General features: G+C 45.4%; 2 protein-coding genes across 2 annotated transcripts in view; one reads left to right on the top strand and one right to left on the bottom strand.

The window, feature by feature from the left end:
• The window catches only part of LOC311188219 (patr class I histocompatibility antigen, A-126 alpha chain-like), a gene marked incomplete at both ends in the record, with an annotated part of 330,968 nt that overhangs the window by 19,538 nt on the left and 283,949 nt on the right, over positions 1 to 27,481 (bottom strand). The gene's annotated exons all lie outside the window — the stretch shown is intronic.
• LOC311167623 (HLA class I histocompatibility antigen, alpha chain G-like) overlaps positions 18,731 to 27,481 on the top strand; it is a gene marked incomplete at both ends in the record, with an annotated part of 140,837 nt that continues 132,086 nt past the window's right edge. Inside the window, 4 exons of the mRNA XM_084228699.1 lie at positions 18,731 to 18,968; positions 19,170 to 19,445; positions 20,024 to 20,299; positions 20,802 to 20,851. Coding sequence (XP_084084825.1) covers positions 18,731 to 18,968; positions 19,170 to 19,445; positions 20,024 to 20,299; positions 20,802 to 20,851 — 840 coding nt within the window. The remainder of the gene's footprint in view (positions 18,969 to 19,169; positions 19,446 to 20,023; positions 20,300 to 20,801; positions 20,852 to 27,481) is intronic.

The raw sequence follows: 27,481 nt of genomic DNA, 5'->3' as shown, positions 1-27,481 counted from the left end.
AAGTTTACGTTGACAAGGTTAGGATGAGGGGTTCACAGGGGAAGCCTCTTCAATAAACAGTGCTGGGGACACCTGACAGCCACGTGCAAAAGAATGAAACTAGACCACTGTCTCCCACCTCACACAAAATTCAACTCAAAATGGATAATAAGCTGGGATGTAAGACCAGAAGCCATAAAATACACGGAAGAAAACAAGGACAGAACACACCATGACACACATGTCAGAGATATCTATGTGGCCCCGTCCCCTGCAGCGAGGAGAACAAAAGGGAATGTGACAGCAGGGGCTCCCGCACACTCAACAGCTTCTATAGAAGGAGGCCATAACGCATAGAGCCCTGTGGAGAAGAAGCACTTGCACACAACACACCTGACAGCGCAGACAGCAAATATCTACAACTGTTAGAGGAATAGGCCTGGGCGCTGCTGCCCGACATCACCAGAAAGCTATAAGCAGAACCAGGAATGGAATCTACAAGCACTTTCACTTTACAGATCACTGACCATTGATCTGAGAGAATGGGGGGCATCACACCCTAAAGGGCCCGTACCCCCATCTCATCTCCAGCTGGCCTTGTTGTAATCAGTCACACAGAGACAGTCACAGCAAACAGCCATCAGAACAGCCTGTCACAGTTGCTGCTCCTGGTATCCAGCACTTTCACCCCAAAACTCATTATTAGCCCCTGGCCTCACTCACTACCATAGTGAGTTTGCATGAATTCAGCAAGAACAGAAATTATTATGCAGACTTTTAATTTTTCTCTGTTGGAATTTCATATAGGAACCCTCAGAATGAGAGCTCCAAAATGCCAGGAGTCAGGGCTAAGGACCACGCCAAGTTCTCACCATCAGATGTGGCCTGCGGTACCTGTATGTTCAGGGAAATCCCTCTCGAGGCTCCCAAGACATCTGTGGTTTCTGGGCCTGTCAAGGGCCTCCTTACCCTCATGGCAGACCCTTTGTACCCCTAAAACAGGTGCCAGGATATTATTTCTTTGCAGGCTCTGAGATCAGTCTGCTTTCTGAAAATACAACATTCCAGACAAAGCCTTGGTAAAATACCTGTATTTCCAACTGTCTATTAAGGAGGGGGGTGGGGGAGGGAGAGAACATTATTGGATTTGTTGAAACATAAATTTTGAAACCAGAAATCAGAACATTTAATGAAAATTTTATATTTTGGGGGGAGAGAGAGAAAAGCAACTGTTTCAGCTTGCTCATAAAAAGATATGATGTATGAGTCAAATGTTGCAGTTTTCTTAAGTTTCATGACAAACCTTCATTTTTTTTCTTAGTGTGAAAGAACTTTAAAAGAATTAATGTGCATGGAGAGATAAGAGAAGAAAAAAAAACAATTATAAATCAGAGACATACTGCAGGGGAGGAGGAGGGAGAGGGATCAGAGGGATGGAGAGAGGAGCACAGGGGACTGTGGTGATGGTGCATGGGTGCCTTGGGGAAGGAAATTCTATGGGGACTCAATCTGAGGGGGTGGGGGGAAGCAAATATTGTCTAAAAATGTAAAAAATTATAAATGTTAAAATAAAAAAAGAAATTGAAAAAAGAAAAGAGAAGGAAGAACATTGGGAATTAAACACCCAAAGTTCCCCAAACCTCGTGGGTAAAGACCCAACCACACAGCCTTGGCCCAAAGCAGGGCCACTACGGCCTGAAAGGTCCCCCGAGTCTAATGCACCTTCAGGTGGGGACCTGGAGAGTGGATGGAAGGACCCAGCATGTCTGGGCCAAAAGGAGCAAAATTAAAGTACTAAAGTACAAGGGCAAAGTTGGTCTCCCCACGGGTCTCTTCCAGGCGTCTCCTTCCAGGTCTCTAAGTTCCTGGTTTAAGACCAAAGCCAAGAGGTAAGGCGGCTTCTCCACACGTCTCGCTCCTGTGTGTCCCCCTGCGCTCTCTGCGCTGACAAACCTTCATGTTCTGAGCAAACCGTCCATCAGAACAGCCCGTCACAGCTGACACTCCTGGTGTCCATCATGATCAGCCCCAGAACTTGCCGTCAGCCTCCCGGGTATCCTGCCCCTGGTACATCAGAGGGCGTCAGTGTCCGGCACTCTTTGGGGCATTAGTAGGGCAGGATCTCAGTTTAAAACAAGAGCTTTAGTTCAAAGAAAACAGATCATAAGTCATGTAGTGTGTACATGCAGCGTGTGTGTGTGCAGATTCCTGTACTAGGTATGGGCCCTCCCTCCCTGGCCCCCTCTCAGAAGGATAGCTAAAGCAGAGGACAGGGCACTGCCTGTGGCTCTCACCTGTGTGCTCAGTTGCAACCACTCAGGCTCAGGGAACAACAATGAGTTTTCTCTAACAAACAGGAGAGCAGGGAAATAAAGAGTCTCTAAGGGCTCAGTGGCCGGCTGTGTCACCCCAGATAGTGACTGCAGTGTCCAATAGTGCCAAATTAAGTCTGCCTGTGTAAGGTGGTACAGTCCCATCGGGGAAGGCTGGAGCTGGTGGCACAGCCGCAAGCACTGGGCCAGGGTCCAAGTCACAGTGGCAGCTGGAGATGCTCCCGGGGGTGCTCCCCTTTGAGGAGACACCCCAACAGGCACAGCCACAGTCTGAATGCCAGGCTGAATGGGAAGGAGGACACAGCACCGGAAGGTGGTGCTGGACACTCAGCAGCAATGACAGGTCTCAAAGGTGACCTTGCTGCTGTAGCCCCATCTGAATCCTGTATTTTTGTTTCCTAGTTTGGCGCTGCGCCTTAGCATTATTAAACAAAGTGAGTTTTTCTTAATGAATGTGGGGGGCTAAAGCAAATAATCTGGTCCCCGCAATAATCTACTTTCTCTCCACCTTTTTAAAAATTATGGTTCAGAAAATATAAGTTACAGGTTCACTGGCTGGAAAGACACAGTCACCTCTTAGGTCACCCCTGGTGTTTACACAGGAGGTTGGTGTCTCTTGGTCTCTCAGCATGATCATCCCTCAGCAGGGCCCTCAATGAGGAGTTTCAAATGCTACCATTGGTATGTCTCCTGGCTGGATGTAGATTATTTTCCCTCATTAAAAATATTTAATAATTGGGCAATAATTTGCTCAGTCTTTGTAAACTCTCCATGGAATAACTTTTCGTTTTTACCATGTCCAGCTGGCTGCTGTGCTTTTCTTCTGTCACCTTCTTTCACAAAACTACAGCATCAAGTACGAGATCCATCTCAGACCAGGCAAACAGCAGAGGCTGGGGACCCAGTGGTGGTGCAGGTGCAACAAGACACAACGGGCAGGATTGACACAAGTCAGCAGGAGTCAGTTTTTGTGGTCAAATGAGCCAAAAAGCACATTAGGCACTACATTATATGCATCAGTATACTGCAAATAAATGAGCCAAGCGAGAGAGGGTCAGTCCACCACTCAGCACTGCAGGGCCAGGAAGTCTGGGCTGGTCTACAGCCCTGGTCAGCCCAGCCTGGGGTGGGAGTTTCAAGGTTTAGTTTTGAAGTTTGGCTTAATCTGGCCCTTTGTTTGGTTTCTCTACATCCATACATAGGTGATATCATCAGGTGCTGTTTTTTTCCTTTTGACTTTTCCCTCTTCCATCCATGTTGCCGCAGGGGCATGAGTTATGTTTTCTGACTGTGGATGCTGTTTCATTACACAGGGACACACATCACCTGTACATGTACATATATGTATACATGTAGTCCCAGCTTCTTCTTGATTTGTCACCTGTTTGGGGCATTTAGGTTATGTCCATACTTGGTTGCCGGGGACCAGCCTCCAGCAAAATGTCATGTCAGGGATTCCTGAAAGGATGAGACAGCGTCGGCGAAAACGAAAGGACTGAGGGGAAGGGGACGAGGTAGAATGAGGAGACACTGACACTTGGTGAGGTGCTAGTATCTTCTGCCGAGAGACTCAGCAGGTCTTTTTTTATTCCTCTTTAGTAAGCAGGAAAAAGTACATTGTCATGTGTAAAGCAGAAACAATTAGTGTATTTTATTCCCATGGACTACTGGCTCCTACGGGTCCCAGCTAGACGGTAGCCTTCAAGGTTAATAGATAAAAAACCAGACCTAACACTAAGACTTATTATTTCAGCTAGACAATTACCTAAGACAGTGGATAGCCGCCAGTGCATCCCTATCAGCTAAAGCCTCAGCATCAAAAGACTCTTCTATTCACATGGCCTTCAGTCAGAGACCAGCTGCTGCTCAGCTATCAGAACTTTTTTTTACCTACAAACTTCTTAACATAGTCAACTTCATTTTAAAAACTTTCCTAAGAAACTTCTAGAGAAAGCAAAAAAGAAGGACCTACTATAATTGTTGTATTGCAATGCTTGTCAGGCATGCTCAATAAGTTGTCTCCCATTGTCAAGTGGGCCAAATTGTTTAATAATTAGTTTCTAACAGATAATTTTCCATGCCGTTTATTTGCAGTATACTGATGCATATAATGTAGTGCCTAATGTACTTTTTGGGAAATTTTTTTTCTCTTTTTATGACCAAGAACAAAAAGTGAAGGAATGTTAGATCTTCAGCCCCATGGTGTGAGGCACAAGGAAATCTTCAGCCCCATGGTGTGAGGCCCTTTACCTTTGCTGCTTGCCAGTGTCTTATCTGGCTGGGGCATCAAGGCCTCCTGCAGCACTTGGTAACTGCAAATATTGCTGAGTGGTGACGGGAGTGCAGGTCCCTTCACAGGAGAGTGTTTATCCTCTGTGAGGAGATCCTCAGTGCGGAATTGCTGGGTCCAATGGCAGAACCACATTTATTCTGTTAAGAAACCTCAATACTGTTTCCATAAGGGCTGCCTCAGTCTATATCCAAAAACAATGCAGGACTGTCGCCTTTTTTCCATGTCCTTGCCAGCACTTGTTGTTTCTGGTCTTCTGGATATGCGTCATTCTCGCAGGTCTAGAGTAGTTTAAACCAGGGGATCCATAAAATGTGGGCAAAAATACATCCTGTATCACTCAGGCCAACACAAGTCTGTCTCACACTGTGAAAGAAAGAAAGTAATCATGAAGAAATTCAGATGAATTACCTGAGTGTTAACATCATCAATAGTCCACTATTGATTCTCAAGATGCACTCCTGAAAGCATCCCCATCACCTAGTGCCAGCCCCTCTGCCTCAACCCCCACCCCCACTGCAGGCCACCAGGGTTTCACCTTTAGGGGCTCAGATACACTTCTGAGCCCTGGGACTCTGCTGCCCAGGGGAGAACACAACAAAACTTGGTCGCGATGAGACCACAGAAGGAACTGATGAGGGTGACTCCCCCATGGGCTCCATCTACACTGTCCCCAGGGGTTTAGGGATCCAACCCCTGACACACACTTACCTGCAGCCTGAGTGTAGCTTCCTCCTGTCCACCTGTGGGAAGAAACATCATGTGAGACCATGGAGCAGCCAGGTCAGAAGTCCTAAAGGAATCTTCTAATCCTGCACCACAGGGAAATTTCCAGAACTGTGACTAAAAACCCAAGTTAGGACTGGGAAAAATGAAGAAAGGAGATGAGGGGGGACTGGACCAAATACCCTCTGGGTAACACACATGTGTGGTTGGTACTTCACATTAGCAAGGTAGGGCAAGTTCTCCCTGGGACTAGAAAGCCCCCAGTAGACAAGATCCCCCCACTCTCTTGCCTACCTGAGTACTTCTTCTATCTCCTCACACATGAAACCAGCTTGTGCCCAATGCTCACACCCACAAAGAAAACCGAACCAGCCAAGAGGACCATGGTAAGGATGGAGAACTTAAAAGGTGGCACTGAAACGGAAGGGAAGGTCAGACTCTGACCCTCTGAAGGTCTCCAGAAGGGCTCCTAATGGGTCTGAGAACAGCCTCTGTGCCCACATCCCCTCCTCACCCCATCTCAGGACTTGGAGCTCCAGCAGGCCCTCACGCTGCACATGGCACTTGTATCTCTGCTCCTCTCCAGAAGGCACCTCCACAGCCGCCCACTTCTGTAAGTTTCCATCCCCCCCAGAACTGCTCTCCACTAGCTCCATGTCCTGGGTCAGGTTCTTCCCATCTCGCTGCCAGGTCAGGGTGATGTCCGCAGGGTAGAAGCCCAGGGACCAGCACCCAGGGTGACCTCATGCTCAGAGATGGGGTGGTGGGTCACATATGCCCTTTGGGGGCCTGAGTGGGAAGAATTGGAAATTTCATGCTTTGTGTTCTCCTCCATGGACACTGAAGCAGCCTCATGTGACCATCCTCCAATGGACAGAACAGTATGTTTGGAGGGAGGAAGCACAAACCCCAGAAACCAGCCTGGTCTGGGAGTCCGGGATAGCAGGTGAGAGTCCAGGGTGGGATGCAGGTCTCTGAGCATTTTGTTGCTGACTTGGGTGAAGGGTGATGACACAGACAGGCAGGAGTGAGATCTCCAAAAATGCTCTCTGACCAAAAAACAAGATCTTGAGAGAGAAACTCATTGCTCCTACGATGGCTGCTGTGAAGGGTGATTTCAGGGGTGGTCTCCCGTCTTTCTCAGAGAAACTGGATTCCTTAACTGTCCTTCAGAAAAAGTGGGAGCCTCTGGGCCAGTCTCCATCCCAGAGCTTGAAAACGTGGCAGGCAGCTCCCTCTCTGGCCAGAAGAGGGCGCTTCCTCACCATGATTCCATTTCCCTGCGGGGTGCGCGCCTCAGGGAGATCAAAGGCCCCGCAGCCCTCTCACCTCTGAGCTGCGGCGCCTCCTTCCCCAACCCCAGGAGTCTGGGGGCCCCTCCACGCACCCGCCGCCCCCGCTGCTCCCGTCCTGCTCTGCCCGACCTTCCCCCTCCCCCTCGCGCCGGGGAGCTGAGCCGCGGGCCGCCGGGTTCAGGCGCGCAGGTCCCCGCCCAGGGCGCGTCCCCGGCGCCGTCGTGGGGAGCTGGTCGTGCCCGCGGGGGAGGCGCCGTCGGGCGCCGCGTCGCAGCCCAGAGTCCTCCGGATCGTGGGAGACCCTGAGCCCGCCCTTCAGTCACCCCGTGGTCTCTGCCCGCACCCGATCTCCCTCCCTGAATAATCCCAAACTTAAATAAAACCTAAAGGGGGAAAGTCCCGCGTGCTCTTCCCTGGTCAAGGGGCCCGGCAGGGGCCACGGCCTCGGGGGTCGCGGGGCCCCGAGACTCGGGGCGGGGGGTGGGGACGGGAGCGGTGACCCGCCCCGGCCAGCGCTGCTCCCCGGCCCGGCTCTGGCTGCGGCGGCCGCGCGGGGCCTCCGGGAGCGCTTGGAGCCTCCGCGCCGAGTGTCTGCGGAGCCGCGTCTCCTCGCGCGACCCTCCAGCCCCGCCCGCCCGCCCAGGGGCCCGCGGCTCTGCGCTCTGGCCCGGGGAGTCGCTGTCGAACCCCGAACTGCGTGTCGTCCACGTAGCCCCCGCGATGCACCGGGACTCCCCGAGGCCGGGCGGGACATCACCATTTCTAAAAGCCTCAGAGAGGGGGAGCCTGGGGGCGGGGAGGGGTGAAAGCCGGGCGGACCCTCCTCCCGGGGCAGGTCCTGAGTCCCAGGGAGATGGGGCAGGGGAGAAAGTGTCCAGGAGGGAGGGAGCTCCAGAGACTGAACATGGGCAGCGGGTCCAGAAGGGGCAAGACTCAGGGGACAAAAGGAGGAGGCAGGGTGGGGGGGCAGAAAGGGACCAGGACTGAGGGGCGCCTCGGGGGTGACAGAGGGGCCTAAGGCAGCAGCTTCCTCTGCAGAAGCCTTTTCCCTCCACCCTGCACTCACCAGCCCAGGTATCTGTCTGGGCCAGAGCCCTGGAGAGAAGCAGCAGGAGGAGGTTGGGGGCCCCATGACCAGCACTGCTGGGGTCTGGGGAGCTTCTGACTCCAGGCTGGTGGGTGGAGACTTACCTGGGAGGGCTGTGATGCTGACTGGTTCTCTGGGAACCTGCAGGCACTGGGACTGAGAACTGGGGAGGAGTCACAAGTGTCCAGGGCCCAGCACAGGTGGTGGAGACAGAAGGGAGGCTAAGGGGGCAGTGGGGTATCCCCAATAGTAACCTTCCTGCCCTAGACACAGCCCTGGGGTCTGGAACTATGAGAACCAGACTGGGGACCTGGGGCTTTGCTCTCCAGCTCCTCTCCTCACCCAAAGCTTTGCTACACTGTCTCCATGATTCCAGTCATTTTCCTTCCTGGATAGTCTCACAGTCTTACAAATTAGGGAGGACACCAAGTATATAATCTTGTGTGAGGTATCTCTACCCATATTTACCACACTTGGAATAAAGCTGTGTTGAATCATGGAACTATTTCATTTAGAATAATAGTAATAATCCAATGCATGTTAATAGAAGGTGTTCTTAAGAAAAATAACTTATTTCTGAAAATAATCAGGGCAATGAAAAGCGTGGATCTTGGGGCCTCCCCGGTGGTGCAGCGGTTGAGCAATTGACTGCGAAGTTGCCTGCAGCCTCTGCAGGGCTGATTCAATCCCTGGCCGCAGAGGAGGGTCCCACATGGCGGACAGACCTCTCCTGTCTTGCCCACTGCTCCCCTCAGCAGTGTGTTTCGTCAGTCTGACTGTTCTGTTCCCTGCTCTGACTCTGGTGAATTCTCTCACTCTCCCACGCTTCTGACTGTACCCAGTGCTTGTATAAATAAATAAATAACTATTTTTTTATAAAAAAAGAAAAGCGTGGATCTTTTCAATTTTTTACTTTTGCAATTGTCTTTCTTGTCTGTCTCACTAGAAGACAGTCGGATTTTCATGTTTCCTTCTGCATTTAGTCTGTGGTTCTGGTTGAAGTCTATGAAAAAATGTATACAGTCTCACACAAATATGTTGAAGTAGTATTTTCACATAATTGTGAATATTCCACTTTGATACTAAATTAAAATTCTACAGGTGATATTTCTCAAAGGTTATTTGCAAAGTGAAACCTAAAACAATATCATTGAATATTTCTTATTCTGTTACATTTCCATACTCCTCTCTTGCCTATTGATGGGGTCTTGTGCTAATGTGTGATTTTTTTTAAAGTAATATATTGTTCACTAAGTTATGAAGACCTTTAGTGTTCATTACAGAGGAATCAAATTATTAAAAAAAATTGATTTTATTTTCACCACAAATCCCAAAAGTAAAAGTAGTAATGGAAATTGTTAAATTAGTGATAGGACACAATTTTCCATAATTCTGGTTTTGTCTGAGCGCTTTTATTTTGTCAAGTCGAGGTCACTGTCAGTTATCAATTGTCAGTTGAATGTCAGTTTCTTAAAGGAGCACACATTCATTTTCAGGACAATGTCTGCCAATTAACCAAATCCAAATAGCCATAGTTTATGTCATTCATCCCTTCATGTCAAGATATATTGCCTACAAAAAAAAAAAAAAAAAGAGAGAGAGAAAAGAAAAAGTCTAATTCATTTCATGCAAATATTTTCCTTGGCACACAGTAGTAGCTGGGAAGGCAGCAAAGTCCTCTGTGTGTACTTGCGTGTCATCACATCAGGTACTGTAAAATTGGATTTGATGATGATAAAATAATGAAACTAATTTTCATTGCTTCAACCAAGACATTTTGAAATGAAACTAGCTTGGAGTTGTGTTTCTGAGGTAAGTACTGGTGAAGAATAACTACATTGCAGTTAGTAATATAAGCTCCATTTTTACTAAGCTTTACCTCAGCAAATGTCAAAATAGTGAAAAAGCCAACAGTGTCTAAGTGACTTTTTTTTAATTAATTAATTTATCTGTTTATTTATACAAGCACTGGGTACAGTCAGAGGCGTGGGAGGGTGAGAGATTTCACCAGAGCCAGAGAGGGGAGCAGAGCAGGCAGACTGACGAAGTACACTGCTGAGGGGAGCAGCGGGCACTGTGGGAGAGGTCTGCACACCATGTGGGGCCCTCGCCAGATGGCCAGGGATCCAACCGGCGCTGCAAAGGCCGCTGGCAGCTTTGCAATCCAGCGCTCAACCACTGCAAAATGTCTAAGTGACATTTTGAAAATAGTTTTGACCTCATGGATCCTGTGACAGGTTCTGGGTGACTTCAAGGATTCCACAGACCACACTTTGACAAATGCTTTTCTCAGTGAACCAGAGAACATCTCCCAATTGTTCTCTGCCTTTGCCTCCTCTTCACTTCCCAGAATCCCTCTCCCTGGCTGGCTCCTGCCTCCCCAGACTGCCTCCCCTGCAGTTACAATGGAGAGCAGAGAGAAGACCCTGGAGACCTGGGGCTTGCACCATCATGAGAGATGGACACTGAGTAAAGGTGACAAAGACACGTGTAAACCCGACCAGAGCCCCGCGCTGGGAGGAAGGAGTGTGTATTTTGTGGAAGCAGAGAAGTAAGAGCGCTAACAGGTCCCTTTCTATTATTTTAAATAATGTCAAAGGATGTAAAAAATATATTAAAAACAGGGCCTTGCTGGTGGCATAAGGGTTAAGTTTCAGCAAAATCACTGCCTAGGACTGAGTTTGATCCTTGGCCAGGGAGTAACCCACATGGCACAACAGACCTCTCCTGACTCACCAGCTGTACCCCTCAGCAGTGTATTTCAGTAGATCCACCAGTTCTGTTCCCCCATTCTGTCCTTGGTGAATCATCTCACCACCATGCCCCACCTCTTACAGTTGTTCAATGCATAAATAAATAATACCGCAGTTCTTCAATGTATAAATAAATAAATAAATCTTTAAAAATATACGTTAAAAAGAAATTAGGCATAAAGGTAGATGAATTTCTTTAATATATATAATCATAGAATAAAAGAGAGCTCTTAGAAATTATAAATTTGTTCATAGAAATGAATAATTCAGCAGTTGAAGTGGAATATTGAAATCTCACTCCCACTAAGTCATACAAATGGAAAAGAAATGACAAGCAGAGAGAAGACCTACAAGAATATGAGTTTGTACAAGAGAAAGAAATACAAGGAATCCAAATAGGCAAGGAAGAAGTCAAACTATCACTATTTGTTGATGATATGATAATATACATAGAGACCCCTAAAAACGCCACAGAAAAACCAATTCAACTAATCAATAAGTTTAGTAAAGTGGCAGGATACAAAATCAATGCACAAAAATCAGTAGCCTTCCTATACACAAACAATAAATATGAAGAAGAAGAAATCAAGAAAACCAGATGGTCTCACTCATAACAGGAATCTAGAAAACCTAAATAAGGGACCAGGAAAAAGAATAACTATAAAAAAGAAAAAATCAAAATCAACAAACAACTATGAACCAGAGACACACTATGGGGGGGGGGCGGGGAAAGGAGGGATTGGGATCAAAATAAGGGGGTTGCAATTGTATGGGGAATATAAAAATAAAATAAAAAAATACAAAAGTATTCGATAAACTATTTAGTGGATGCCTCTGGAAGAATAATGCCATAATGATTAAGGTCATGTATGTATGAATGTTTAAATGTGTGTGTGTGTATGTGTGTGAAAAGAAAAAAAAAGAATATGAGTCTGTTGATCAAGAGTATTCCAATAAGTAAATCAAACAAGTGTCTAAAAAATGGAGAGTGGGAATGATGAAAAAATTCAAGAAAATCCCTGAACACTCACAGATAAAATGTGCACACTGAGTGTCCTGCCCGGGTTCCTCCTACAGAGGATGAGCAGCCCCACACCATGACCCGCTGCCAGGAACTTTCAGAAAGAGGCTGGAGAAGGACAGACCTTGAAACCTTCAAGAGACAACTCAGACCTAGAGGCCAGAAGACCCTGGAGCCAGGCCTGCCCTGTCCTCAGGGGAATCCAGCCCAGACCCCATGTCAGGCCCAGGTGAGTGAGGCGCTGGGAGCACAGACATTCACTTCAGCTGTGCGTGGTCTCAGAGGTTACTTTCCATGTCCCTCCTCTAGTGGGCAAAGGAAACTAGTGGGCAAAGGGGAGACAAAAATGATGGACACAGAGAACAGGACACAGGAAAATCAGCCACAGGGGAGCAGAGACAGGAGAGAGGCCAAGGGTGAAGTGAGGGATCTGGGTCTTCAGCCCTGCCCAGGTGAGCAGGACCCAGGCCCCGGGAGGCAGGATTGAAGCTGTGGGACAGGGGTCTGCCCAGGATGGAGTGGGCGGAATAGCTGGTGTGTGTGAATGTCCATGGAGATTCTGACCCTGGGATGGTCTTGGGGTGATTAGGAATGAGCACAACAGGAACTAAACTCATGAGGGATCAAGATAATTATAACTCCGGGGAAGAAAAGTACCCTGGTCTACTCACTGCTCAGCTGTGACCAGCTCTCATGAGGTCATAACAAAGCAAACCCTGGATCCTGGTGTGTATCTCAACAACCTGCCAGAGAGGTCCCAGGGTACAAATGCCCGTACTGTGGATTCCGAGGGGTCACCTCCCAGACCTTCTTTCAACTCAAAGCCAGCTTTGAAGTCCTGGGCAGTGTGGGCAGGGTCCTTCTCCAAGGTCCTGTTTGAAGATTTCAATGTGTCGTAGAGCAAGGGGAGGATAGTGACTGGTGACCCTGGGGAGGAAGCCACAGCTGTCATCCAACAGAGGAAACACACAGAGAAAGCAAGTGACGAGGTGCTTCAGAACAGGCCCCACATGCTCTGTGCTGGCCCAGCCCTGAAACAAGAGGCAGCTCTTCTGAAATAACACATGATTCTGGCTAAGGACATTAAAAATGTTGAACAGGACACGTCTCAGCTGATGCTGGTGTTGGCAGAGATGGACCAGGCCATCCCCAGCAGCGTCTACTCAGATATTACCATTCACTCTCTTGTTGGCCACCTTGTTCCAGGTGTTCCCAAATATCCAAATGCATGGCTAGCCCCAAATTCTGACCTTTGAGTCCGCTGTTCAGTGAGATTTTTTTTTGCTTCTGTTTCTCTGAGCTTGTGTGGATTGGGAAATTCAGCAGTTATAGGCGCAGACTCACAGATTTCATGAGGATCAGTCTGTCATTCAAGGGTAGAGCTCCCTCTAAGTTATTTCTGTTTTTCCACCAATTTCTCTTGAGTGTCCACACCTGTGCAGTTTTTGGTGAGCCAGGGATTTGACAGCCTGTATTCAGATTTAGGATCTTAACCCTCCCCCCCTTGTTAAAGTATATATTAATTAAACTTCCTTGGACATGCTGTATTTTAAGGATATCCTTAAAACCCACATAGAGAAATCCATGACTTCCTTACAAAGATAATGTTATTATACATCAACCTATGCATTACATAGTATTGGGGGGCAGATAATGAAATTTAAGAACATTCTACAATTGTCCTGTCCAATATGGTAGATACAAGAGACATACATGAAATGTAATGAAAAGTTAAAGGTCTCAGCCCATGAGCCATATCTCAAGTGTTCAATAGCCACACGGTTAGAGGCACCATATTGTTCAGTGAACATGGAGAACAATCCCTTCTCCTAGAACATTCTGTTGTACAGCACAGCTCTTCATGCTTTGGGGATATCAAGTCAAATGCCTTAGACACACATACATGTAAAGTGAAAGGGCCAATATTATCTCTCTTAAGAGGTAATAGGTCAGGTCATTACCTGGATAGACATACATGTTAAGCTGTTATAAAACAAAACCAAAAGAGGTTCTGGTGCCTCCAGACACAAACTGTTCCCAGTTGCAAAGGGAAACATCTGTCCCATCTCCCCTCTCAGATGGAGGACATGCTCATCCTCTCTGAAGATTGAGTTCTCTTCCAGGAGAGTCCAGGAACAAAACTCAAAGATAAGCTTTGAGAGCCTGATGCCCAAACAAGGGAAAGGGATTCTGGAAATGAAGAGGAGGTAAAGTCAGAGAACACTTGGGAGACTCTCCCAGGTTCAATGAGAAAAACGTTTTTCAAAGTGCAGTTTTTGGAGCCCTTGATGTCACCCAGAACCTTTCACAGGACCCATGAGGTCAAAACCATTTTCATAATATCACTTAGACAACACTGGACTTTCACTATTTTGACATTTCCTCTGAGGTAAAACTTAGTAAGAATGGAGACTACAGTACCAACTGCAGTAGTAGTTGTTCTTCACCACCACTTACTTGCAGGAAAAAAAAAAAATCCAAATCAGTTTCACTTCAAAATGTCCTGGTTAAGACAGATTTACAAAAGAATTCTACCAAAAATTCAGAAATGAACTAGTGCCTATCCTTCCCAAACTCTTTCAAAAAATTGAGAAGGAAGGGACAATACCAAACACGTTCTATGAAGCCAACATTACACTAATACCAAAACCAAACAAGGACCGAACAAAAAAAGAAAATTACAGGCCAATCTCTCTAATGAACACTGATGCAAAATTCCTCAATAAAATTTTAGCTATCAGAATTCAACAATGTATCCATAAGATAAATCACCATGACCAAGTCGGATTTATTCCAGGGACACAAGAATGGTTCAACATCCAAAATCAATCAATGTAATCCAAAACATCAACAAAAAGAAATATACATATGATAATATCAATAGATGCTGAGAAAGCTTTTGACAAAATACAACACCCATTTATGATAAAGGTCCTTGAAATTCTTGGGATACAAGAAACATACCTCAACATCATAAAGGTCATATATGATCAGCCCATTGCCAATATCATTCTAAATGTGAAAAGTTAAAAGCATTTCCATTAAGATCTGGAACAAGACAAGGATGACCACTATCACTACTGCTTTTCAACGTAATAGTAGAAGTCCTAGTCAGAGCAATAAGACAAAAGAAAGACATACAAGGAATCTAAATAGGGAAGGAAAAAGTCAAACTATCACTATTCACAGATGATATGATAATATACATAGAGAACCCCAAAAACTAATCAAACTAATCAATCATTTTAGTAAAGTAGCAGGATACAAAATCAACACACAAAAATCAGTAGCCTTCCTATACACAAACAATAAATCTGAAGAAGAAATCAAGAAAACCATCCCCTTTATTATTGAAGCAAAAAAATCAAATACTAGGGAATAAACCTAATACCTATGCAAAGAAAACTATAAAACATTGTTAAAAGAAATAGAAGAAGACACAAAGAAATGGAAAGACATCCTTTGCTCATGGACTGGAAGAATTAACAGTATCAAAATGGCCATCCTACCAAAAGCAATTTACAGATTCAATGCTATTCCAATAAAAATTTCAATGACAGTCTTCAAAGAAATAGAACAAATACTGATGAAATTTACATGGAGCCACCAAAAACCCCAAATAGCCAAATCTCTCCTTAAAAAAAATGAAGGGACTGGAGCTATCATACACTCAGACTTCAAACTGTAATACAAAGCCATAATAATCAAAGTTGCATGGTATTGGAAGAAGGACAGACACCCGGACCAATGGAACCAAATAGAAAATTCAGAAATACACCCACAGATTTACAGTCAACTAACCTTTCACAAAGAAGCAAAGAATATGCAATGGAACAAAGAAAGGTTGTTCAATAAATGGTGCTGGGGAAACTGGGTCACTACATGCAAAAGAATGAAGCTTGACTACTACCTCACACCATCCACAAAAAAAAAAAAAAATCAAAATGGATTAAAGAAATAGACATAAGACCTGAAACCATAAAATATATAAACGGAAATATAGGCTAAACACTACACGACATACACCTCAGTAACATCTTTAAAGACACATCACCCAAAACAGTGATAGCTAAGGCAAAGATAAACAGCTAGAACTACGTCAAATTAAAGAGTTTCTATACAGCAAAAGAGACAGCAACCTAAACAAAGAAACACCCCACCTATTGGGAGAAAATTTTTGCACACAACTGTAACGATAAAGGACCTATTACAATAATCTGATGAGACTCAACAAAAGCTGATGAGCTAATGAGACTCAGCAAAAATAAATAATCAAGTCAAAAAATAGGCAGAAGAGCTAAAAAGACTCTTCTCCAAAGAGGAAATGCAAGTGGCCAACAAGCCTCTTGAAAAAATGTTCAACATCACTTGTAATCAGGGAAATGCAAATCAAAACTACAATGAGATACCATCTTACACCAGTGAGAATGGCACATATTAAAAAACTTGCAACAACAAATGTTGACGAGGATGTGGAGAAAATGAAGACTCCTGCACTGTTGGTGGGAGTGCAAACTGATCCAACCACTATGGAAAGCTGTGTGGAGATTCCTCAACCTACTAAAGATAGAGCTTCCATATGATCCAGCAATTCCACTCCTAGGTATTTACCCAAAGGACACAGAAACATTAATTCAAAAGGGCACCTGCACCCCTATGTTTATTTCAGCACTATTTACAATAGGTAAGCTATGGAAACAGCCCAAATGGTTGACTGGATCAAGAAGATGTGGCATATATACACAATGGAATACTATTCAGCAACCAAAAAAGATAAACTCATGTAATTTGCAGCAACATGGATGTAGCTGGAAGGGGTCATGCTCAGCAAAATAGCCTAGAAAGAAAAATCGGATGGTCTCACTCATAGCAGGAATTTAGAAAACATAAATAAGGGACCAGGAAAAAGACTAGTATAATAAAGTAAAAATTAAATCAAAAACAACTATAAACCAGAGACACACTCCGGGGTGTGAGGGGAGGGAGTAGGGACAAAATAAGGAGGGTGGGAATTGTATGGGGACTATCACCAAGATAAAAATGCATACATTGTACAAAAATGAAAAATGGGGCCTCCCCGTTGGCGCAGCGCTTGAGCACTGGGTTGCGAAGCTGCTTGCAGCCTCTGCAACGCTGTTCAATCCCTGGCCTCCAGGGAGGGTCCCACGTGGTGCGCAGACCTCTTCTGCCGCCCGCTGCTCCCCTCAGCAGTGTACTTCGTCAGTCTGCCTGCTCTGCTCTCCCCTCTGGCTCTGGTGAATTCTCTCACCCTCCCAGACTTCTGACTGTACCCAGTGCTTGTATAAATAAATAAATAAATAAATAAATAAATAAATAAATAAATCTTTAAAAAAAAAAAAAAGAAAAACGATGTAAAAAATATATAAAATGAAAAAAATGTCCTGGTTAAATCATGAAAGTATCTTTTCTATTTTATCATCCTGAAATCCACGTTTTTTTTTAAAGGTCTGAAACCATAGCAAGGGAGTGCACATCAGGCCCATCTGCTACAGTCCAAAGGGCTGTGTCCCCCGGGGAAATGTATGAAGTGAATTAGCCTTTTTTTTTTAGGCTATCCCATCTTTAATTGAAGGAATGAATGACTGAAACTATGGTTACTTAGACTAGCTGAATTGGGAGACACTTTCCTGAAAATGAATGTGAGTCTGTCCCTTTTAAAAATCAACTGATGACACTTGTTGCCTTGATAAAATGTAAACTCCCAGAGAAAACCGGAATTATGGAAAATTGAGTCCTTTCACTATAAACTTGAGAACTTACAGTACAGACTAATTTTTCTTTTGGGATCTGTGGTAAAAAATAAAACATGATTTTTGATAACTTGATCCCAGTGTAATTAACACTATATAGCTATGGAACATAATGAAACAATAGGTAACTTTAAAAAAAAAAATCATACAATTGTACAAGATCCATTAATCTTTAAGAGAGGCCTATGGGGTTAATATAAAAGAATAGGAAATATTCAAAGACATTGTTTCAGGTTTCACTTTGCAAATAATCTTTGAGAAAATATTACTTATATATCGTTATAATTTAGTATGAAAGTTGTAACAAAGTTGAATATTCATAATCTGAAAAGGTTATTAAAATACTATTCCTACCTATTTCCTTGAAATTGTATATTTTTTCATAGATTTCAAACAAAACATTAAATGTAGAAGAAACTATGAAAATAAAAGATTTTCTAATGAGACAAAAATGACACTTGTAAAAATATAAAATGTGAACGTTACCCTCCTTTCATTATCCTTATATTTACAGAAAGTTGTTTTCTTAAAAATGCTTTGTTAGCACACATTGGTTGTTATTATTCTAAAGTAAAGAAGTAATAACATCTTTTAAAAAGGTTTTATTCCAGTAAAGTAAATATTTAAAGCTATAACCCACATAACAAAATTATACATGGAATCCGTAGTAATTTGTAAGACTGTGCAGACATCCTGAAAAAAATTGTCTGAGAATCGCTGACCCAATTCCTGGGCCTGGACTCAGGGAGACGGTGTGACTAAGGTCTTGGTGCAGCAGAGGAGAGGGCAGCAAAGTCCCAAGTCTCAGGGGGTGGCTCTCAAGGTCTGAGCACCCAGGGCGCTGTCTGGGGCTGGAAGGTTACTGTTGGGGATTCCCCATCTCCCCACTTTCGCGCCTTCTCACAACCTGTGTCGGGTCCTCCTTCCTGGATACTGGTGAGTCACCCCAGGTCTCACTCCCCATTGCCTGGAGGTGTCCAGAGCAGCCAATCAGCAGCCCCGCGGCCCCAGTTCCAAAGCCCCCACCCACCCGCCGGGACTCTGTCTCCCCAGCCGGGTGGAGGCGCGTCCTGGGGGATGGGGGGCGCAGCCCTCCTGCTCCTGCTCGCGGTGGCCGCGGCCCCGAGGGAGACCCGGGCGGGTGAGTGCGGGTCGGGAGGGGACAGGGCGCTACCAGAGGCGGGAGCGAGGGCGTGGGCGGGCGTGGGAAAGGCGCGACCTCGCCGCCGCCCTAGTTGTCCCCCCACCTCGGCCCCGACCCGTCCTGGCCCCTTTCCGTACCCCCGAGACCCCAGCCTCCTCCTGCCCCCCGAGTCCCGGCCATTTTCGTCCCGCAGCCGCTTTTCACTCTTACTAGTCTTTCACCCACCCGTCGGCGTCCCCCTGGGACTCGAGCCCCCGAAAGGGGAGAAGAATAGGCCGGGTCTCCCCTCCCGCCCCCAGGCCCCCACTCCATGAGGTTTTTCTACACCACGATGTCCCGGCCCGGCCTCGGGGAGCCCCGCTTCATCGCCGTGGGGTACGTAGACGACACGCAGTTCGGGCGGTTCGACAGCCACTCCTCGGGCCAGAGGGCGGAGCCGCGGGCGCCCTGGATGGAGCAGGTGGGGCAGGAGGATCGGGACGAGGAGACGCGGCACCAAAGGAGCAACGCACAGTGGTACCGAGCGCAGCTGGACTCCCTGCGCGGGCTCCACAACCACAGCCAGACCGGTGAGCTGGCGCGGGGCCGGGCCGGGTCAGCACCCCCAGCCCCACGGAAGTGGGGTTGCCCAGGGTCTCCCCCTCCAGGCTTCTTTGGAAGCTGGCCGGGAACAGCCCGCGGGACTTTCACCCTGTTTCATTTGGTTTAGTTTATTCAGGATGGGAGGGCGGGGCCGGGCGGGGTGACGCGGGGTGACGGGGCGGGGACAGGCTCTCACATCCTCCAGAGGATGCATGGCTGCGACATGGGGCCCGACGGGCGCCTCCTCCACGGGCACAGTCAGTTCGCCTACGACGGCGCCGATTACCTGGCACTCAACGAGGACCTGCGCTCCTGGACCGCGGTGGACACGGCCGCTCAGATCACCCGGCGCGAGTGGGAGGCCCTGGGTGTGGCAGAGAAATTCAGGGACTATGTGGGGAGCAGGTGCTTGAGGTGGCTGCGCAGATTCCTGGAGTACGGGAAGGAGACTCTGCAGCGCACGGGTAAGAGGGGCCTGGAGGCCTCCCGGTCCTCCCCTGCCTGGAATAACTGCGGGAAATGAATCCTCTCTCTAGTCCCGAGAGGGGGACTCCCCTGGGTTTCATGTTCTGCACTAGAGAGACTCCCAGAGACTCCTGCTTCTCCTGAAGGACAGTGAAGGGATCCCGTCTCTCCTGAGAAAGACAGACAGTCCCTGACATCACACGTCACCGGGTCCTTTTGACCAGGAGGCTTATTTGAGAACCAGGAGTTTCTCTCAGTCTTATTTCTGGTCTGAGAACATTTTCAGTTATGTGATGATTCCTGCTTTTCTGTGTCATTCGCCTTCCACCCAGGTCAGGAATAAAAAATCTGTGTTCCTCTCCATCTGCTTCATCCTACCCTGGGTTTTCCTCCTCATTCTAGAACTTTCTAAGGAATAGGAGAATCTCAGAGATTCCCCCAGACTAGCCTGTTTTTTACATTTTATGCTTCTTGCTGCCACACCAGTTGTCTTGTCCATTGTGAGGATGGTCTCATGAGGATTCTTCAGTGTCCATGGAGGAAACGCAGAGTGAATTTTTCTGATTTACCACCTCAGATCCCCCAAAGACACGCATGACCCAGCACCCCACCTCTGAGCATGAGGTCACCCTGAGGTGCTGGGCCCTGGACTTCTACCCTGCGGACATCACCCTGACCTGGCAGCGAGATGGGGAGGACCTGACCCAGGACACAGAGCTGGTGGATACCAGGCCTGGGGGCGATGGAACCTTCCAGAAATGGGCGGCTGTGGTGGTGCCTTCTGGAGAGGAGCAGAGATACACGTGCCATGTGCAGCATGAGGGGCTGCTGGAGCCCCGGGTCCTGAGATGGGGTAAGGAGGGAACGTGGGCACAGAATTTCTCAGGGGCATCAGGAGCCCTTCTGGAGAACTTCAGAGGGTCAGGATGAGGCCTGGGGCTTAGGGTCTCACCTTCCCTTCCCTTCCAGTGCCCCCTCCTCAGTCCTCCATCACCACTGCGTACTTCTTTGCTGGCCTGGTTCTCGGAGTTGTGCTCACTGGAGCTGCAGTGGCTGCAGCTGTGATGTGGAGGAAGAAGCGCTGAGGTAGGGAAGGGAGAGGGGGGTCTTGTCCACTGGGGGCTTTCATGTTCCATGGAGAACTTGCCCTACCTGGTTAATGGGAAGTACCATCCACACACATGTCTTGCCAAGGGGGCATATAGTCCAATCCCCCCCCGCCCCACACCCTTTTTCCTTTCTTCATTTTTCCCAGTCCTGACCTGGGTCTTAGTCACAGTTCTGGAAACTTCCCTGTGGTGCAGGATTAAAAGATTCCTTTAGGCTTCTGACCTGACTCCTGCCTGGTCTCACAGGATGTTTCTTCCCGCAGGGGGACAAGGAGGAAGCTACACTAAGGCTGCAGGTAAGGGTGGATCATGGGTTTGGTCCCTGAATACCTGGGGACAGTGTAGAAGGAGCCCATGGGGGAGTCACCCCCATCAGTCCCTCCTGTGGTCTCATCTCTGACCAGGTTTGTTTTGTTCTCAACCAGGCAGCGGCAGCGCGCAGGGATTTGATGTATTTCTCAGCCCCTAAGGATCTTTTACGACGAACCTGATGAGGCTCCTGTTGTGCACACCCTCGACAGCAGGGTGATGGTATCACTGTTGTTCTTAACTGTGATAATTGAGCATTTGTTCATATTTTTAATTTTCTATGTCTGCATAGTTGTTATGTCTATGGAAGTCAATTTTTTTTTAAATAATAAATTTTATTTTTATATTCCCCATACAATTGCAACCCCCTTATTTTGACCCCAATCCCTCCCCTCCCCTCCCCTACCCCCCATAGAGTGTCTCTGGTTCATAGTTGTTTGTTGATTTTGATTTTCACTTTCTTATAGTTATTCATTTTCCTGGTCCCTTATTTAAGTTTTCTAAATTCCTGCTATGAATGAGACCATCCGGTATTTTTCTTTTTTTTTCTGGCTTATTTCGCTGAGCATGATCCCTTCCAGCGCCATCCATGTTGCTGCAAATTGCATGTGTTTATCTTTTTTGAATGCTGAGTAATATTCCATGGTATATATGTACCACATCTTCTTGATCCAGTCATCTATTTTTGGGCACTTGGGTTGTTTCCAAAGCTTAGCTATTGTAAACAGTGCTGCTATAAACATAGGGGTGCAGGTGCTCTTTGGAATTGATGTTTCTGTGTCCTCTGGGTAAATACCTAGGAGTGGAATTGCTGGATCCTATGGAAGCTCTATGTTTAGTAGGTCCAGAAATCTCCACACAGCTCTCCATAGCGGTTGGACCAGTTTGCACTCCCACCAACAGTGCGGGAGAGTTCCTTTTTCTCCACACCCTCACCAACATTTGTTGTTGCTAGTTTGTTTAATATGTGCCATTCTCACTGGTGTAAGATGGTATCTCATTGTAGTTTTGATTTGCATTTCCCTGATTACAAGTGATGTTGAACATTTTTTCATATGCCTGTTGGCCATTTGCATTTCCTCTTCAGAGAAGTTTCTTTTTAGCTCTTCTGCCCATTTTTTGACGGGATTATTTTCTTTGTTGTTGTTGAGTCTCATCAGCTATTTGCAGATTTTTGTGACCAGTCCTTTATCATTAGTGTTGTGTGCAAAAATGTTCTCCCAGTTGGTGGGGTTTCTCTTTGTTTTTGTTATTGTCTCTTTTGCTGTGCAGAAGCTCTTTAATTTGATGTAGTCCCAGCTGTTTATCTTTGCCTTCACTATCACTGCCTTGGGTGATGTGTCTGTAAAGATGTCTTTGATGTGAATATCACGTATTGTTTCGCCTATATTTTCTTCTATGTATTTTATGGTTTCAGGTCTTATGTCTAGTTCTTTAATCCATTTTGAGTTGATTTTTGTGTATGGTGTGAGGTAGTGGTCAAGCTTCATTCTTTTGCATGTATGTAGCAACCCAGTTTTCCCAGCACCATTTATTGAACAAACTTTCTTTGCTCCAATGCATAGTCTTTGCTCCTTTGTCAAAGATTAGTTGACCATAAATCTGTGGGTTTATTTCTGGATTTTCTATTTGATTCCATTGGTCTGTATGTCTGTTCTTGTTCCAATACCATGCAGTTTTGATGATTATGGCTTTGTAGTAGAGTTTGAAGTCTGGGAGTGTGATGCCTCCATTCCCTTCTTTTTTTTTGAGGAGAGCTTTGGCTATTCGGGGTTTTTGGTGATTCCATATGAATTTCATCAATAATTGTTCTATTTCTTTGAAGAATGACATTGAAATTTTCATTGGAATAGCATTGAATCTGTATATTGCTTTTGGTAGGATGGCCATTTTAATAATGTTTATTCTTCCAATCCATGAGCAGGGGATGTCTTTCCATTTCTTTGTGTCTTCTTCTATTTCTTTTAACAGTGTTTTATAGTTTTCTTTGTATAGGTCCTTTACCTCTTTTGTTAGATTATTCCCAAATATTTGATTTTTTTTGTTTCGATAATAAAAGGGATGGTTTTTTTTATTTCTTCTTCTTCAGACTTATTGTTTGTGTATAGGGAGGCTACTGACTTTTGCATGTTGATTTTGTATCCTGCCACTTTACTGAACTGATTGATGAGTTGAATTAGGTTTTTTGTGGAGATTTTGGGGTTCTCTATGTATATTATCATATCATCTGCAAATAGTGATAGTTTGACTTTTTCTTTTCCTATTTGGATTCCTTGGATGTCTTTCTCTTGTCTTATTGCTCTGGCTAGGACTTCCAGTATTATATTGAAAAGCAATGGTGAGAGTGGACATCCTTGTCTTGTTCCAGATCTTAATGGAATTGCTTTCAACTTTTCACCATTGAGAATGATACTTGGCTGTTGGCTTGTCTTATATGGCCTTTATGATGTTGAGGTATGTTCCTTATATCCCAAGAATTTCAAGGGCTTTTATCATAAATGGGTGTTGCACTTTGTCAAAAGCTTTCTCAGCATCTATTGATATTATCATATGGTTTTTATATTTCTTTTTGTTGATGTGTTGGATAACGTTGATTGATTTTCGGATGTTGAACCATCCTTTTGTCCCTGTAATGAATCCTACTTGGTTGTGGTTAATTATCTAGTGGATACATTGTTGGATTCTGATAGCTAAAATTTTATTGAGGATTTTTGCATCAGTGTTCGTTAGGGAGATTGGCCTGTAGTTTTCTTTTTTGTGTGTTGTCCTTGTTCGGTTTTGGTATTAGTGTAATGTTGGCTTCATAGAACGTGTTTGGTATTGTCCCTTCCTTCTCAATTTTTTGGAAGAGTTTGTGAAGGATAGGCACTAATTCGTCTCTGAATGTTTGGTAGAATTCATTTGTAAATCCATCAGGTCCTGGGCTTTTGTTTTTGGGGAGGTTTTTGATTACCATTTCAATTTCGCTGCTTGTAATTGGTCTGTTTAGGTGTTCTATTTCTTCTTTATCTAGCTTTGGGTGATTGTAGAGTTGTAGGAATTTGTCCATCTCCTCTAGATTGTTGAACATGTTTCCATATAACTGTTCATAGTAGTTACTGATTATTCTTTTGATTTCTGCTGTGTCTGTTGTGATTTCTCCTCTTTCATTTATGATCCTGTTTATTTGTGCTTTCTCCCTTTTTTCCTTTGTGAGCCTGGCTAGGGGTTTGTCTATTTTATTGATTTTTTCAAAGAACCAGCTCTTGGTTTCATTGATCTTTTGGATTTTTTTTAGTTTCAATTTCATTTATTTCTGCTTTGGTTTTTATTATTTCTTCTCTTCTACTGGTTTTGGGTTTTTTTGTTGTTCATTTTCTAGATCTTTGAGCTTCGAGATTAGGTTGTTTCTTTGAGTTCTTTCTTGTTTCTTGATGTGAGCCTCTATTGCTATATATTTTCCTCTTATTACTGCTTTTGCTGCATTCCATACATTAAGGATATTGGTGTCCTCCTTGTCATTCAATTTTAAGAATTTTTTAATTTCTTCTTTGATCTCCTCATTAGTCCAGTGGTCTTCCAGTAGTGTGGTTTTTAATCTCCATGAGGTAGGAAAATTCCTTGCCTTCTTTTTATGGTTTATTTCTAGTTTGATGCCTTCATGGTCAGAAAAGATGGTTGGTATGATTTCAATCTTGGTGTATCTGTTGATGTTTGTCTTGTGCCCCAGTATGTGATCGATCCTGGAGAATGATCCGTGTGCGCTTGAGAAAAATGTGTACTCCGTTTTTTTGGGGGTTTAGTGTTCTATAGATGTCTGTTAAGCCCAAATGCTCTAGGTCCTTATTTAGAGCTTTAGTTTCTTTACTCATTTTTTGTCTTGTTGATCTATCCATTGTTGATAGTGGTGTGTTGAAGTCTCCCACTATGTATGTGTTTTCTCTGATGTCTGTTTTCAGAGATGACAACAGTTGTCTGATATATTTTGGTGCTCCTTAGTTTGGTGAGTATATGTTAATGAATGTTATTTCTTCTTGAAGTATTGTCCCCTTGATCATAATGTAGTGACCGTTGGGGTCTCTTTTTATTTTTTTGAGTTTGAAATCTGTTTTATCTGATATAAGTATAGCTGTACCTGCTTTCTTTTTTGGTCCATTTGCTTGTAGGATTGTTTTCCATCCTTTCACTTTGAGTCTATTTTTATCTTTTGTAGCTAAATGTGTTTCTGGAGACAGCAAAAGGTTGGGTTTTGTTTCTTAATCCAGGCTGCAACTCTGTGTCTTTTTATTGAAGAGTTTAGTCCATTTACATTTAGAGTTAATATTGATAGGTTAGCATCTGTATTTGCCATTGTGTTTGTCTTTCCTTTGATTTTATTTATTCTTTTAATAATTTTTATTTTTGGCCTTCTTTCATTGTTATTCGTCCCTCTGAGGTTCTGGCTTTAGGATTCCTTGTAGTATTTTTTGGAGTGGGGGTTTAGTCGTAATGAAATTCCAAAGTTTCTGTTTGTTTGGGAAGGTCCTTATTCTTTCTTCATAGCGGAAGGAGAGCTTTGCGGGATAGAGTATTCTTGGTTGGCATCTGTTTTCTTGGAGTCTGTTGACTATGTCCCTCCACTCTCTCCTTGCCCGTAGTGTTTCTTCGAAGAAGTCTGATGTCAGCCTGATTGGTTTTCCTTTGGATGTTATCTGTTTCTTCCCTCTTGTCAGCTTCATTATTTTTTCCTTGTCCTGGATTCTTGGGAGCTTTACTATTATGTGTCTTGCTGTATTTTTCCTTTCGTCGTGGAATTTTGGTGTTCTTCTTGCTTCTTCTATATCAATTTTCAGCTCCTTCTTCATATTTGGGAAGTTCTCTTCAATTATCTCTTTGAATATTTTCTCTGTTCCTACATCTCTCTCTTCTCCTTCTGGGATTCCTATAACTCTTATATTTCCTTTCCTCATGGAGTCAGATAGTTCCCGAAGTCTTTTTTCGGTCTTTTTCCTTTGTACTTCTCTTTCCTTTTCTGTTTTGGTTCTTTTTATCTCTGTGTCTTCAAGAGCACTTATTCATTCTTCCATTTCATCTATTCTGCTTTCATTGCTTTTCCCAGAGTTCTTTAGTTCCTCCATTAATTCTTTGATCTCCAGCGTTTCTTTTGCTTCCCCCTTTAGGGATTCAATTTCATTCTTCTGATCGTTGATTATTTTTCTCATATCATTGTTTTCCTTTATGAGTTCTGTCACTTTTTTAATCATGGCAATTTTAAATTCTCTTTCTGGAAGGCTGAGAAGTTCTTCCAAGTTACTGTTGTTGCAATCTGGGGGGTGGTTTTCTTTTTGTGGTGTGCTTTTTTCCTGAGGAGTTGTTAGGTTGTTTGTGGTTCTTCTACTCACTACCATCTGTTTTCTAATTTGCCGTATGCATTGGGACACTGTGTTGCTGGGACTGGCCGGCATCTTGGGTGAACTTCTCTGCTCCCCTCTGGCTCCTCCGGGAGCCGTCTGTCGGTTTCAAGCAGTCTTTACTGAAGAAAGGTCCCTGTTATAAAATGCCGATGTGGGGACACACTCCACTGTGCGCCTGGTCTGCCCCAGCGGTGGGTTCCCTCTCCCACTCTGGGCTTGGACTGCATGCCAGAAGAGGCCTGCCGTGGGTGAACTTCCCCGCTCACCTCTGGTTCCTGAGGGAGCTTTCTGCTGGTTTCAGGCAGTCTTTACTGAAGAAACGTCCCTGTTCTAAAATGACGATGCGGGGCGCACTCCCTGCGCATCCGGTCTCAGGCACACTCTTCTGCGCGCCCGGTCTGCCCCAGCCGTGGGTGCCCGCTCCCCTTGTGGGCTCATTCTGCTGGTCGGAAGGGGCCTGGAGTGGGCTAACTTCCCAGCTGGCCATTGGCTCCTCCAGGAGCCTTCTGCTGGTTTCAAGCAGTCTTTTCTGAAGAAAGGTCCCTGTTCTATGGGGTGGTAGTGACTTTTTTCTGGTCGCTAGGTGGCGCTAGAGATCTCTCCTAGTGTCCTTGGGGGGCTGTTTTTTTCATCCCGTGGGACAGGGAACAGAGTGGAAATGGTAGGGTAAATCTCAACGACTTTGGGGTGCTGTGTCTGCCTTGTGCCCCACCATCATGGAGACCCCACACCCTGAATTTCGTGCCCCGGGTCTCAGTTCCAAAGCCCTCAGGTCCAGGACGCAGGCTGTAGCCCAGTTCAATGTCCACATGAAATGGCGTCTTTTGCACCCCGCACCCATGCCCGGGTGCCTGGTTTCTGATTACTCAGGGAGGGGCTTTCACCTCAGTGAGGGCCCCCGCGTGTCTCCCCGCAAGCCTAGGTCACAGGTGTGGGGACCTGGGCAGCCAAGATCCACATTTGCTTTTCAAGCGCGCCGCTTTTCGGCGCAAGCTTACCGGCTGGCCCGGGGCTGTGTGCATGTCTCCAGAGTCTTTGTTGTTTTCTAATGGCACCCGGAGCCGTTTGCTCACCTCCGCAGCGAATACTGCAGGGTTCTCCACAGCTCCAGTTCATGGGGTGTGGTGGCTAAAATAGTTCCTTTCCACTTCCAGTCCCGCTTGATGCGTAGTTTGTTCTTGTTGGTCGTTTTAGTTTGTTTTTTTCCTCCTTTCTGTTGGTCGGAGAGTGCTGACTTTGTGGGTG

Source organism: Talpa europaea (genome assembly GCF_964194135.1).
Source record: "Talpa europaea genome assembly, chromosome: 2".
In the NCBI taxonomy this organism is placed as follows: Eukaryota; Metazoa; Chordata; class Mammalia; order Eulipotyphla; family Talpidae; genus Talpa; species Talpa europaea.
This window is presented reverse-complemented; position numbering and strand designations above follow the sequence as displayed.